This window comes from Lepisma saccharinum, chromosome 2 (assembly GCF_977018435.1).
Source record: "Lepisma saccharinum chromosome 2, izLepSacc3.1, whole genome shotgun sequence".
Classification (NCBI taxonomy): domain Eukaryota; kingdom Metazoa; phylum Arthropoda; class Insecta; order Zygentoma; family Lepismatidae; genus Lepisma; species Lepisma saccharinum.
The window spans coordinates 109889505-109904898 of NC_139230.1; the positions used below are offsets into that span (position 1 = coordinate 109889505).

Below are 15394 nucleotides of genomic sequence, written 5' to 3' on the forward strand. Positions count from 1 at the left end.
TTTCCCGTTCAAACGATTTTCTTCATGTTGTATGGCAAGACTACTCAGCAGAAGGTGAAAGATGCATGGGGAATGTAACTGCTGCAAAAGTAGGGAGAGGAGGGAGAAAGTATCGTACCCAACAAGACAATCTTCTGGCAAATTTTATGAAATTGGCATAGCTTGGAAAAACATAAAGTGGAAAACGGGACATAATATTGATGTAAAATTATATTATTTAAAATTGCCTGCTGCTGGCTGAACATGTTGAGTTGGAATAACGTAAAATGTAGAAATGTAAAATTGGGGTTTAGTGCAGTCACTTAGATGAATTTTCTCAAAATAAAGAAACTAATTCATAATAAGCTGAAATTTGGCACATAACATCTTTACAACATTAATAACAACGTACCAAAAGTCCCCGGTGATCACCTGTTCGCTAATTGGCAGACAAACAAAAATTTTCACGAAACAACAGTACTAATTGACAGTAACTTTGATATTTTGATATATTTCCTATAACACTAGTAATACCGATTACAACATATTTAAGTGTTCTGCAGATCAATCATGCAATAGATAAGGCTGCCATTTTCCAATATGACCATGAAGATTGAATGTGTAATAATGTAAAATCCAGATTTCCCCCCCCCCCCCCAAATGTTGGGTTTCCACCTCATGAGAGTTCAGCTGATTCTGATGGTTATGTATTAGCATCTTTATCAGAAAGTATCAGTTGGAATTTAATCATCTACACTTGCTTGATTGAGTGAGTTGGTTTAATTTACTTTGCTTTTCTGCCACTTTTGGCTAATCATGAAGATTGGAATGAGTGAGGAAATTGATGAAAGGAAACTCACAAAGAAAGCCCATGCCCAAGTCAGAATTGGAACCCAGGACCCATGTCATCATAGCATTCTATGTGAACCACTCTGCCACAGAGGTCGGCTTAATCACAGATGCTGACCACAGTTGATTGTCTCATAGAGTCTGCAAAAGTCCCACCCAACACTATTATGGAGTCTAAGTATCCTAGAAATTTTGCAGAATGCATAATTTTCATTATCTTTACATGTGGGAAGAAATAGATTTTGTGATTAAGTGATATCTCATGTGTAATTGTGGTTATTTTAATGCAATGCTCCGGTGGAAGTTTTATATAATAAAATTTATTTATATTCTAAGCTACTTTGAATTGTTACAGATTTCAAGTTTTGGTATTGGTGGGATCAGTAAGAGTATCTGAAGTGATATCGGTATATACATCAGACATACGTACGTACACTCATGTCCGTAAGTTAAGGGATTTACGGGATCCACTAGAAAACATTAGGTCACTGCGATAATGGATGCACGAAAACATGCCTTGGCATCACTGAAACACTTGCAACATTAATACAGATTCAGGGTATACAGTCACACTGGAAATTGACAGTGGGCAGTAGTTACGTTGTGCTCTCTCTGCCCCAGATGAACAGCCACCGAGAATCACTCTCCATGCTAAATCGTGACTCATTCGTGAACAGCACACTACCCCACTGTTCCTGGGTCCACTCACGTTGGGCAATACACCATGTTCGACAAGCTGCATGGTGTCTTTGTGTGAAGGGAATGCATTGGAAGCCAATGATACACAGTCTGACGGGAGATGACTGCTACGAGGTGTCTAGCCAGTGCAGGTGCTGTGCTGGTTGGTCATCTTCGAGCATTTAAAGCAAGATAACGATCCTGGTGCTGGGTTGTAGCATGTGGTCGGCCATGTCCATACTGCCGTTGAATGTTTCCATCTGCCTGGAAGCATCTCCATAGATGAGAAATTATGCTACTGGCGACATTCAACTCCTGACCCACTTCTCGCTGACTTTGGCCGACTTCTAATCTGCCGATGATCCGGCCACGCATAATGTCATCCTACTGTGCCATCCTACTTCCCTGCAACTCGAATACTGTGGGCCAAAAGCACACAACATGCAGTCAGAAACACTTTACTCAACCCCTCTTCCCACACAGACGGTTCCAGCAACACTAATCGGTATTGAACAGAGCGGACATGGTGCTGACATGTCTGACACACATGTCACGTGTTTCAGTGTTGCTAGGGCATATTTGCGTGCATCCATTATCACAGTGACTCAATGTTTTCTAGTGGATCTTGCAAATCCCTTAACTTATGGACATTGACTTACATACATGGACATAAGTTTATTATTTTTTGTGGCACCAGGGACTCTCATGAAGTGTGCACATTAGCCTATCTGAACACCACTGGTCCAGCCCTTCCGGTTCATACATGTCACCCTGCTTCTTCCCTGAAGCTGTCGATTACATAAAACTTCTTAGATAATGTAAAGCTTATGTCACATGCCAACATTATTATTATTAACTGATTAGGCAGCTGGCAGGGGATATTTTTCAATTACTTCCTTTCTCACATATCTCCATTTCAATTTGTTTTATTGTTTCTATTTCTTAATTTTTTGCAAATTTTTCACCCTGAACTCGTCTATTTGTATTTGTATTTTTGTAATTTTTTTTTGCTTTTCTGCTACTTTTGGCTAATCGTGATGATGAGAATCAGTGATGATTAGATTAAATTGATGAAAGGAGACTCATAAAGAACACCTATGCCCAAGCTGGTACTTGAACCACTATACACTTGGCTCCTGAGCAGGCAGACTTATCTATTGCCTGAGAAATTGTGAGCATATGTTTGTTTGGCCATATCGTCAGTATTTCTTCTCTGGCACCATCTCTTTTCTTGTGAAGTGTTAATCAAATCAGCCAAATGAGAGGTAAAGCAGTGCTGTTGTGTGTGTGAGTGGATGGACTCAAGAATTCAGTGTCATGAACAAAGAGTCACAGTTTGTTTGTATTGCTGCTAGTCTTCATTCACTTCATAATGATTACAAAAATTGCTTCATATTGTGTTATTGTTGAACTTTGTTGAAGAGCATTATTTTTCTAATAATTTAATGAAACACTACCAGGTTTTAATACTAGAAAACTTTCTATTCTATAGGTAAACATGTTATAGCCACATTGTCATATCATGACAAAGTAGGGTTGATAGGATTAGCAGAATCAGCTTCATATCCTGGGAGTGAAAAATGTCTGCAGAAAAGAATGACCTTTGCTACACATGAAACAAAATTTTACTTCACAAGGTATATAGATGGTCTCTCCAAGTCTAAAGGTATGTCACCTGATTACATAATGTAAGCTATATAAGTGTTTCCCCATTTATTTCATTCTGATGTTATAGAAATGTTTATTTAATTGACTGAGGTCAATCCATACCAAATGGTCAAGCACTGGTTGCTCGATTTTTTTTTTTTTAATTTCTGTTGTAATCCCTATGCAAGGGTAATTAATTCAAAGCAGGCATTATTTTTCTAAAAGTTAACTTCATTTGAAAATGGTGGCCGTTTTTATTGTATGACTTGCAGCACTTTTGGCCTTTGCAGCTAGTTGTGATATTTATGATAACTCAGCTAAGAATAATGATGGAAGGCTAGGGTAACACACACTGTTTTCAGTACATTTCTAGCTACATTTTATGTTCTGTACCTTTTTTCACCATATCTATTGCAAATGGCTAAAATTTAGGGCCAAAACTGATATTCAATTTTGAAGAAAAATCAATATTTAGGATTTTTTTAGTAGGGAATTAATGTAATGTCAGAGCTATATTTTTCTTTTCGATGAACATGTACATCCAAAGTTTCAGCAGAAAATATTTCAGCACTGTTACTGGTTTCCTCTTTGAGATACCTGATTGAAAATGCTAGTTTTAATTTTTTTCAAAATTTGGGCCCCAAGATCTCTGGTGGAGGACCTGATAAAATTTGATACAGTACAAAGCGTACTCTATGAGAGGTACCTGTTAAAAAATTTCCAGATTGTTATTCCATGGATAACAAAGTTACAACAAGAGGAAATTGGTCAAAAACAGGCAAATTTATCTTATCAGTTACAAATAAATATTTACTATTAATGGATTATCATGCCATTAAAATTATTGTATTTATTAATTACATCTTACGAATGGTATAGAAGCCGATTAGTAGCTATTATGAATGGAAAGGCATGTAAGCCTGATCAGTTTAAGACATGCGGAGTACCATTAGTGGACAGCTGCAACTACTCCAGTAGCCCCTTCATTGATCTGAATTGTTCCAAAGTGCAGTGAATTTCCAAATTAATGTTTTTGCCGGGACTACCAAAAAACGTTGTTCTGCACCGTGGATGTGCAGTCTAAGTTGACATTCTTTGGGCTCGGGCTACAGGATGCATGATGGTTCACATCCCCTGGAGGAAGTGTAGCATCTTTTCTCTTGAGATTTTCGGCCAGTGTATGTGACTGGTGGCAGCCCACCATCATGAGGAAATTGGGGAGCTAAGAATGAGAAGCATAATCTGGTCATGAAAACCTACAGCAACGACTGGGAATTTGTAGTACTGATCACACATTACCCTGTAACAGGTTGGATGGCCTCCCACCTCTGCTGAGGCATGTGGGAGTGAGGCTGGCATTTGGTAGGTAGGCCTTGGTTCTCAAGTGCTGTTGTGCCACAGGTTATTATTATTAGCAAAAAAAAGTTATGGTTCTGGGAAAACATAAAATTGGGCATTGTGACTTTTCACAAGCTTTGTGACTGTGTAAACAAGCATCTATTCTAAGCAAATACAAACTACATTTAAAGTCAAGAGAAATAATAACCAAGATAGGCCCTTTTATCTACCCTCCAATGAAACTCTTGGGCATACACCTGTGTGGTATTTCCAAGTTGTGAAAGAGAGAAAGAGGATCTCTTTTCAATTGTAGGCATCACATGTCTAAATTCTTAATGCAATCTTTTTGTAAGCAAAAATCACTATGAAAACAGACAAAATTGTTTTTCTTCTGGCAACTAATTTTTTGTTATGTAGAAAAAGATCTATATGAGAGAGAAAGATTGCTCACACGAGAGGGAGGGAATGAAGATTTCACACTTGTCAGCTTGAAGTTTTCATTAATGGTACTCCACTTGCATGTCTTAACCTGTTCAGCAAATCTCTGTCTTACATACCTTTCCATTCATAATAGCTACTCGTGGACTTACTATACCATTTGTTTCATGTAATTAATAAATGCAATAATTCTAATTACATGATAGTGTTTATTAAAATGTAAAGATTTCTTTGTAACTAATAATGTGAATTTGCCTGTTTTTGACTAATTTCCTCCTGATGTAACTTGGTTATCCATGGAATCTTGATTTCTTTTTTTTTGTTTTTTTTTTTTTTTTTACAGATACCTCTCACAGAGTATTCTTTACATTGTAAATATCAAATATTTATTAGGTCCCCCACTAGAGATATCAGAGGTCAAATTTGGAAAAAAAATTAAAAACTAGCATTTTCAAAGTGCTATAACAAAAAGAGGAAACCAGTAACAGCTCAAATATCTTCTGCTAAAACTTGGAATGTATATTCTTCCTCTAAAATATAAAGGGTGGTTCAAAAAGTGCACCAGTTTGAAATCGCTTGGCATGTTGTTGTTACGTTGTTGGCAACAATGGTGTGTCGTACATTGTATTCTGTGAACCTTCCGATTTAAAAAAACTGTTGGTTGAGAATCACTCGCCATATTGTTGTCAACTGTGCACCATCAGAATTCAGTCTGTGTGTGAACATGGGAACGCTTCACAACGGAGCAACGTGTGCTAATTGTGAAAATGTTTTATCAAAACTGAGAAAGTTGTGCTGCAACTGTCCGACGACTTCATGCGAATTTCGGGCATGATGAAGCACTGAATGAATCAACAGTGCACAGACTTATGAAAAGTTCAATGAAACAGGTTCAACAGTCAACTTGAAAACATCTGGGCATCCACGTTCTGGCCGGTCTGTTAAAACATTGCGTTGGTTCGTGACAGTGTGATTGTTAGTCCAAAGATATAGGTTCGTCGTCGTTTCCAACAATTGGGCATAGGATATTCTTCACTGTGGCGAATTCTTGTCCATGATCTCCATTACCACCCCTATAAAATTCAGTTAACCCAAGAACTGAAAGTGCCCGATCACCAGAAGAGGCGAGATTTTGTTGGCTGGTTTCTGAGAAGACTACAGGAGGACGACGGCTTTGTGAGGAAAATCTTCTTCAGTGACGAAGCACACTTCCATTTAAACAGTTTTGTCAACAAGCAAAATTGCCATATCTGGGGATCAGAAAATCCGTACACTGTTCATGAAAGGGAAATGCATCCACAGCAAGCGACGGTTTGGTGTGGCTTTTGGGTGGGTGGTGTCATCGGCCTTTATTTTTTTGAAGATGAAGCAGGACAAACAGTGACAGTTAATGAAGATCAGAGATTTTTTGTGGCCTCATTTCAATGCAATGGACATTGAACAGTTATGGTTTCAGCAACACGTCCAGCGAAACAATTGCATTGCTTCACGAGAAGTTCCCGGATCAGCTCATCGTACTTCGTGGTGACCAGCAATGGCCCCCAAGGTCATGTGATTTAACCCCTTGTGATTTTTTCCTTTGAGATTATGTTAAGTCTTTGGTGTATATCAATAAACCCCGAAACATCGGTGAGTTGAAGGATGAAATTCGACGAGTTATCGGCGAGATCGACATGCAAGTTTGTGAGGCTCTGATCAACAATTTCACAAAGAGAGTTTTGTCATGCCAGCAAAGTATTGAATTACAAAACGTTGCTCAACATGTAAATGAAAAGGTACAAACCACTTCTTATTCTATGATGGATGGAAGTGAGTTTCCTCACTTTTTCGATCTTCACCACTACTTTGCTTGACAGAAAATTGACTTACCTGTTTTTTACCCCTGACCCTTCAATTATGGAAATTGACACACCAAAACTGGCCTTGCATTCCTAAAATGAGTGAATCTTCGTCAGACACATTAGGGATGTTTTTTTCCTGGTTACCTGTATAGCAGCTTGAACTCAAACATGCATCAAATTTTCATGCATGATGTTCAGTGACATGCGTTTGATGAAAGCAGTAAACCTGTGTGCTGTGGTCATTGTCAAGGACAGCTCCATCTAGTAGAGATGTGCATGAACAGGTATGAACCACTGGAAGACACTAAATCCACTCAACCGATCTGCCACCTATCGGGACCCAAGCTCTTGATGTGCAGAGCTTGGTGGACAGATGAGGGCTGATGCCATCCCAGCTTCGATGTTTGCTGGGTGGAACCCATGTGCTTCCAACTGCAGTTGTGAACTAATGAGTCATGCCCATGCAGTAAAGGGTATTCGCAGGTTATCCAGGAATTAGGCTCCCTCAAGCACAGCTCTAAGATAATCATTAGATGATAACTGAGGAGAAGGTTCAGAATTAATAGATTCATCATGTGTTTTACAGGAATATTTCAAGCTTTGTTCCAGTACATATGAAAAGTTATAAGCTTAAGAGTATGACACCATTAAGCCTTGTTTCCATGATATTAAAAACTAAATATGCTGACCAAGGCAGTAATTTATTTTATTAAAAACATAAACTAAACATAGTGTTTCAACCTTCTAGCAAGGTCTTCTTCAGACTCTGTATCAAGTACAAATGTAACAAGATACAAAAGCAGGGCATTATATATACACAAACATTACTCCCACCAGACTATTAGAAAGTTGTTCTGGAACTTTCTAGCTGGTGGCTTTCCCTTGTCAACTGTACTTTCACCTAAAAGGCTAAACATATTTACTTTCATATATAATGTGGTTGGACTTTTTACCTCATGCTCTTTTTCCTTCATTTTTCTTCCTTCTCTCCTCTTTCTCTCTTGTCCTTTCCACTCTATCTAACACCTTCCTCCATTCTTTGTTTATCTTCAGTCCCCCATTCCAGTTCATTGTGTCTTCTTCACCTTTCTTCTCTATTTCCTTGGCCTCCTTCCATTTTCTCACTAGCATTCTCTTCTCCCTTCCAATCTGCTTAGCCTCATCCCACACTATGTCATGTCCTGTTTCTCTCGTGTGTTTAAATATCACATTTCTCTCTCTCTCTTAAGTCGTACATCATCCCTATGTTGTTTCAACCTGTCTTTCATCCTCTTTTTCATTTCTCCTATGTACACACTCGGACATTCTTTACATTTCACTTTGTAGATAATCCCTTCCTCTTCTCTGTTTTCCTTTTTCTTGTTTGCATTCTTCGCTATTCTTAAGATTTTTCTCCCTCCCTTCCTGGAAGGGAAAGCGGGCATTAAAACTTATATTAAATATTTGATATTTACAATGTAAAGAATACTCTGTGAGAGGTATCTGTAAAAAAAAAAAAGAAATCAAGATTGATATTCCATGGATAACAAAGTTACATCAGGAGGAAATTATCAAAAACAGGCAAATTCACATTATTAGTTACAAAGAAATCTTTACATTTTAATAAACACTATCATGTAATTAGAATTATTGCATTTATTAATTACATGAAACAAATGGCATAGTAAGTCCATGAGTAGCTATTATGAATGGAAAGGTATGTAAGACAGAGATTTGCTGAACAGGTTAAGACCTGCAAGTGGAGTACCATTAATGAAAACTTCAAGTTTAGACCTTAGTTTATGTTTTTAATAAAATAAATTACTGCCTTGGTCAGCATATTTAGTTTCTTAAGAGTATGCTACGAAAAGGAACAATATGATTACTCATTTTCAAGGTTGGCATAAAATGGCAGAGTGGTTAAGGCTGTTTCTTTTGGTAGTGAGGTTCTTATGTTTGATCCCCACTTGGAGCAGCTACATTTTCAAAACTTTTTTTTTTAACGTCTCTTTGCATTTCTATATTTAATTCGAACATCTTGGTAAAGTGAATAAATGAAAATACAACTGATTTACCACTTTTATGAATTTGAATATATATATTTGAATATATTATATATATATATATATATCCTATTGTCAACCACTTAAAATTGTTAGTTTAAGCCTACTTGCACACAAATCAAGAACATTAAATTAGAATCTTAAGAAAGGAAAAAAATATGTGTAAGGGTAGATCCTATGTATGAAAAGGATTGTATGGGTGCATATAGCAACTCCGGTTCTAGTTATTTTGCGAATGCACGCACAAATGATGCTGTTTTTTTAAACTACTTAATTGCATAAATATGCACAGTATTTTAAATCATGTGAACAACATGGAGATATCTACTTTCAATTTATTAATTGAGCAAGTCCTAAAAGTATTGTACAGGGAACTGTTTTTGTAAATTGTGACAGCTTTGAAGTGTTTATTGCAAAATATACAAGGTAGATATTCATCTACAACAGGGAATATTTTGCTTCTTTGCTTTTGAAGGTTGTCAGCAATTCGATCAATATGAAACTAGCCTGGATATCACATAGGTTGTCTTGTATAGGATAAGATAAAAGAGACTCTGGATTGGTTTATAATAAAACAGTAAGCTAGAGTTGAAATGTAACTTGGTTTAGGACCATGCTAAGACCACAGTGGAAACTTGTCCTGTTAAATTTTATGCTTATCATAACATCTTGAAAATCTTAAAATAGAATGGGGATCAAGTGATAATATTAATTTCAGTCGACTTTTACAAGATTAATTTTCCAGTATGGATAAGCGTTTTCCAGTGGGCACCCCAAAACTATTTTATATGGTCTAAGAATGTTTCCTATGCACTTCATGTAATTGTAAAAGCACAAATGGACAACCAGGTTGACTAAAATTTTTCAAATAACATTCTTTATACATTATCTTAATTTCTTTGGCAGTTCCGTATCCAATTCTTTGACCTAGGCTTGTCATTAACTCTTAAAACATGTTTACCAGTACACCACAATATTCTGTATACAAGGTGTTTGAAATTAATAGGTCTTTGAAATGGGCTGTCACTCGTTTCGATTTAAACTTTTTGACATTCCTCCTGAGCAGCTTCTAAGCAAGGGGCCACTAATATTCAAAATACTACTTTTCAATTCAGCCCATATATTTTCAGGCAGTGACAATTAAAATTCGCGCATTGTATTATCAGTTTTAACATTATTTGCCTGTAACAGTTTCATGCTGTACATAACAAATATTCCTGAATGCCCTGTCTGCCCTTGCTTCCGATGCTTATGCTTACAGTGTAGTAGATGCCGATGGTCATTGGCTGTTTGCCCTCTGTTGATCCACATTCGGTATTGATGGATGCTGGAAAGCTTTCCCTTCAGATGGGCGAGTTGAGTTGGTTCAAGACAGCAGGAGTGGGCAGGTATTTCTTCCCATTATGCCAGGAAAGTAATGGACCACATTTGTAGACCTCTACCATCTATCAGATACCATTTAATTTAATGGGACAGTTCCCAAAAATACTGAATACAGGACTTTTTTGTGGGACCTGGTAGTTAGTGGAAATGTTATGAGATCCCCTCCCCCTTTTTTAAAATAGAAACTATTTTCCATCCCACATTTTGCTGCAGAATTAATTAATTTCCGGGATTTTCCAAACCTCTCACATAAACCAGATTCCAGAAGGCGTGGCATGTAACGTACCAGGTGGGTAGGTATTAATATGCAAAGTGAAGCTGTGCATGAGGCTGCGAATCTTAATTATACCCCTTCCTAGTAGGTTACAAGTCTCTATGTTTAGAAGTAATTGGCTCATTGTTACAAGTTACTTCTGTCACCTCAGAGAACCAAATCAACATTTGCATAAATAGACTTTCAAACATATAATAACTACCAATGAAAATGATCTGTTTTGATTAACTAGCATCAATTTCACAACACAGATTCATCAAACCATGCGCAAACTCTTTGGGGGAGGGGGATATTTCGAGAACATCCTGTATATCAATATTTCAAATATCTCCTTCCTGAAAGTAATAAATAGGGCTCGGAAGTTGAGGACCTATAAATTGCCAAAAAAAGACCTAAAAATATTTTAAAAAAGGACCTAAAAATGGAGAAAAAGACGTATAAATGTGATCCAAATTAATTAATAACTTCAGTTTTAATTACATATTTAATGAATAAAAAAATACAAAATTCTGGTGGTATGGAACACACAGTGCGAAAAAACTATATGAATGAAATGCATCTTGTTTCAGTCCAAAAATTTTCTTCTCTCATTTCAGGGATGGTTCAAATGTATTTCTTTCTTTCCTTTTTTATTTCTTTACAACAGAAAGGATGTTTAAGAGGTGATGAACTGATGATGATTCGAATTGAGAATGGGCAGTAAAAACGTAGTCGAAAGAAGGTGAAGTTGCAAAATAAAGCCGTTAAGACCTAAACAATGGCTAAAAAAGGACCAATAAGCCAAAAAAGGTAAAAAAGGACAAATAAAACCCACCTTTTTTTGGCCTACAATGACCCAAAATGAACATACGAGGCTTGTTCGGAAAGTAAAGATACAAACCAATAATAAGATATAAAAGAAATGTATTGCTCACAACTAAAGTTACACTGATAGAGAGGCTATTTCTCCACATAAGTGCCACCATTGTCCAAACATTTGATCAGACGCGGAACAAGTTTTTGTATCCCTGAATCGTAGAAATCCGCCGCCTGCATCTGGAGCCAAGTTGAAACTTCTTCCCTGACTTCATTGTCGTCGGCAAAGTTTTTTTCACCAAGATTTTTCTTGAGGTACAGGAACAGGTGGTAGTCGCTGGGTGCAAGGTCGGGGCTGTATGGCAGATGGTAAAGGACCTCCCATTGAAACTGTGCATGCAAGTCCTTGGTGACATTCGCTGCATGGGGGCGGGCGTTGTCATGAATAAAACGGATTCCACTTGACAACATGCCTCTCAGTTTGTTTTGAATTGCACGTCGAAGATGTTTCAAAGTCTGGCAGTAGGTTTCAGCATTAATCGTTCTTCCAGCAGTAGGTTTCAGCATTAATCATTCTTCCAGGCAGCATGAATTCCGTGGCAATTCCAGAAAATGGTTGCCATCAGCTTGTGGGTTAAAATTGACATTTTGAATTGTTTGACTTTTGGAGAATGGGTATGGCACCACTGCAGTGACTGCTGCTTGGATTCAGGCATATGGTGGAACACCCTTGTTTCATACCTGTCACAATGGAGTCCAGGAATGTATCTCCCTCTTCTGCGTAGCGAGTAAGAAAGTCCAGTGCATATCCCAGTTGTTTGGTTTTGTGTTCATCAGTCAAATGTTTTGGGATCCAGCGTGCACACAACTTTCTGTACCCTAACCTACTCACAACTTCATGAATAGTAATTTTCGAACTGTCAGGAAACATCACACACAATTCTCGAATTGTCACCCGCCTATTCGCACGCACCTCTGCTTCAATATGATTGCGAAGGTTGTCAGTGATCATGGAGGGCCTCCCACTTCTCTCTTCATCATGAACATCATGTTGACCTTCTGCGAAGGCACGGCACCATTTCGCCACATTTTGACGATTCATTACATTCCCGTACACAGTCACAATTTCTCAGTGGATCTCCGATGGACGCTTTCCTTGTGCCTGCAAAAGCCTGATCACGGCGCGCACTTCGCACTTGGCGGGATTCGGTATCGCCCCTGCCATTTCCAACACGTGTTCCTTGCACGAGACTCAGCGCAGGACTGACGACTCACTCCCAATCCTCATCGTATGGATCACGGTTACTGCCAGTGTTGCCAACTTTGGTACACATTTTTCCCCTAACGTGCAAATGTGTTTGTATCTTTACTTTCCAGACAAGCCTCGCATATTATGTTGGGCGTCGTCTTCGGACACTAGGAAAGAAAAGGAATTTTCCTCAACTTCCGAGCCCAATCAGTTTAAATACTAGTCTCAATATTACATAATTAATAGGTTTCTTACACTAATGGAACCTTTTGTACATTGTATACAATAATAATATCCATGTCAAATTAACGTACCCAATTTATTATAAGTTTTGTTATGAATCAAAGAAGTGCTTCGTTACAATCAATAACAAGAATGACGAGTCACCGTCAAAATTACTGTTTCTAAAGGGTGCTCATTACAGCGACTTTAATCAACTACAACAATCATTCATTCAAATTCCAAGTATTAACAATAAATACTTCTCCTTTCATTTGCGTGACGTTTACATTCCTGTCAGCATTATTGATTACATACATTAATTGGGTTTTTTAAGGCCAATGTTACGTTACTCTTTCAATCCCTCCACTTAATCTACTAATGCTCTTTTTAGGGCTGAAAGTAAAGGGAAATGGGAGTATCATTTGTTTACTACCAATTCGGCATGTAATTGTCCCCACGACTCTACTCATGTCATTTTCTTCCTGCACTAAATAGATTCGACAATATGTTTTCCAAGAATAGCGTTTGGGTTTATTATTTGCAATTTCATGCAGATCGTTTAAAAGTTACGTTCTCTCGTTTAATGCGAGTTTTAGCAAGATTGAAACATAATGACGTCACTAGTAATTATTCTTACTTTTTTTTTGTAATCATTCACTGTTAGGTTCGGTGACCTTCTACGCTATGCACACAAACACCACAAATAATCGCTGCACTTTTATAGAGTACATACCTCATGTGTAATTGTGATGTCCTCTATACTGACGAAATGTGATGACTACTTCTCCAGTCTCTTGAATGACGTCACAGTTAGGTTCAGTTCTCGTACTCCAAGGTCTTGCAGAAACTTCTCGAACCATTGTGGTACTTCAAAAATGGAATGGGCCATCAAATCCAGATTCGGGCAATCGTGACTGTTCTCATCCAATTGATCCAACATGTGCCGTCGGCTGAACCAATCCCTCGACATTGCCTTCTCCTCTTCATTGCATCAATTCTCGTGTGTAACATTGTTACATGTTGCCAAGTACATTCTTATTCACTCAAAATAATTGACGTGAATACTATTCTTAATGCCCAGTGAACACATCCAAAATTGACGAACTATTACATGCTATTCCTTCAAAACTGCGATCGGCAAACTGCTTCTTTTGGTCCCTTATCACTCACCAAGCATGTTGAATGGAACATTCGTCAAACACCTTTCTTGAAACACCTTTCTTGCTGGACAAGTTCGTGGCATGTGTATCTTCGCTGAAGAACTTGCATCAATGTACGTGCATATTTACGTACCGAAACCAATTAGAAATAGCCACTTAGAGTTTCACTATCCATGGTACTGTTCTTTCCATGAATGTATGTATCCGGACAGAGAGAACAACTCTCCCCTCGTTTCTTCCAGGTACTTGCAGAAGGAGAGCGTACACCGAACTGTGTGTGCGAATCTCACAAAGCGTAGCAATGCAGAGAAGGAGTAGAGCGCCTGTAGCGGAGAGTTCCGCAACTACTAACATAAACACAATCGTGACACGGAAAGTATGCCGAGTGAACAGAAGCGAACCTGTGGCGTATTTTTGTGACCATAAAACAAGAGTTTTAAACACTTTCTTAACTGCTGCAACAAAATACGTCACAGGCATTGGCAAATAACTTCTAAGTTTCATACTAAACAGCTTATTTCACATCGTGCATTTCATTTCACGTTGTTTCATGCCAAAGTATGGAAGGAAAATGTAGTTCCTATCTATTGGAAAGTCCTAAAATGAACATTATGTAGTCTCACATTTTATATTCCTTTCATGCCCCTAATTGTTTACGTTTCACTGTAGAGAACCACAGAACTACTTGTGTGCTGAATCATTTGTAGCATGCTTTTCTATTTTCTCCAATTGATAACTGCAGCATCAGAACATTTAATCATGTCAACAAATTTGATTAGTGACAGAAGCCCCTCAACATATGATAAGAAATATAGTTACATATTTCATGGCACTAGTCTTCGGGTTTAAGAAGGTAAGAGAGTGAGTTAGCCTTCATACTGTGTGATTGAATTTAAGACTGTAGTGTAACCTGAATTCTTGAAACATATTAATTATGTGAAGTATGGAAGCAGAGCAATAGGTTTGGAACACAAAATATGCAAAGTATTAGGAATTTGAAGACTTGATTGAATTCATCTCCATGAAAGTAGTGAGAGCTCAATATAATTCCAAGAAAATATGAATACTCTTAATTCTATTTGCAGGACCAACTAATCATTCTCTAGGTTTTCAACATGCATTTGAAATGATTCAACATTCATTGCTTGGAACAAACACATCAGAAGCTCTTATAGTGTACATTAGCAGAGGACTTCTAACATCCTTAGCAGATGCTAAGGTCGTTTTATCCACAATTGCCCAGGAACATCAGAAAGGGGATTATTCTGTTGTTATAAACACATATGCTGTAATTGATGGTAAGTTATAATATGTATGTATTAAGTGTGTGTGCATGCACATGTTTGAAATATTTTCTTCTTATTTCATGTTACTTTTCTACCTCATTCTAATTATTGTGCCATGCATATCCATGTGTGAGCTCGCATTAAAATCTCATAATGTATCTCCAAAAAAATAATCATTGCATAACACATTCACTCCCACATCCAATTATTTGT

The 15394-nt window shown here is 37.6% G+C and overlaps 1 protein-coding gene across 2 annotated transcripts in view; it reads left to right on the forward strand.

Moving 5' to 3' along the window:
- Positions 1-15394, forward strand: part of LOC145984110 (VWFA and cache domain-containing protein 1) — a 211140-nt gene that overhangs the window by 66412 nt on the left and 129334 nt on the right. For both annotated transcript variants that reach the window (XM_083117535.1, XM_083117536.1), the window contains exons 7-8: positions 2999-3172; positions 14981-15193. In XM_083117535.1, the coding sequence (XP_082973661.1) occupies positions 2999-3172; positions 14981-15193 (387 nt within the window). The remainder of the gene's footprint in view (positions 1-2998; positions 3173-14980; positions 15194-15394) is intronic.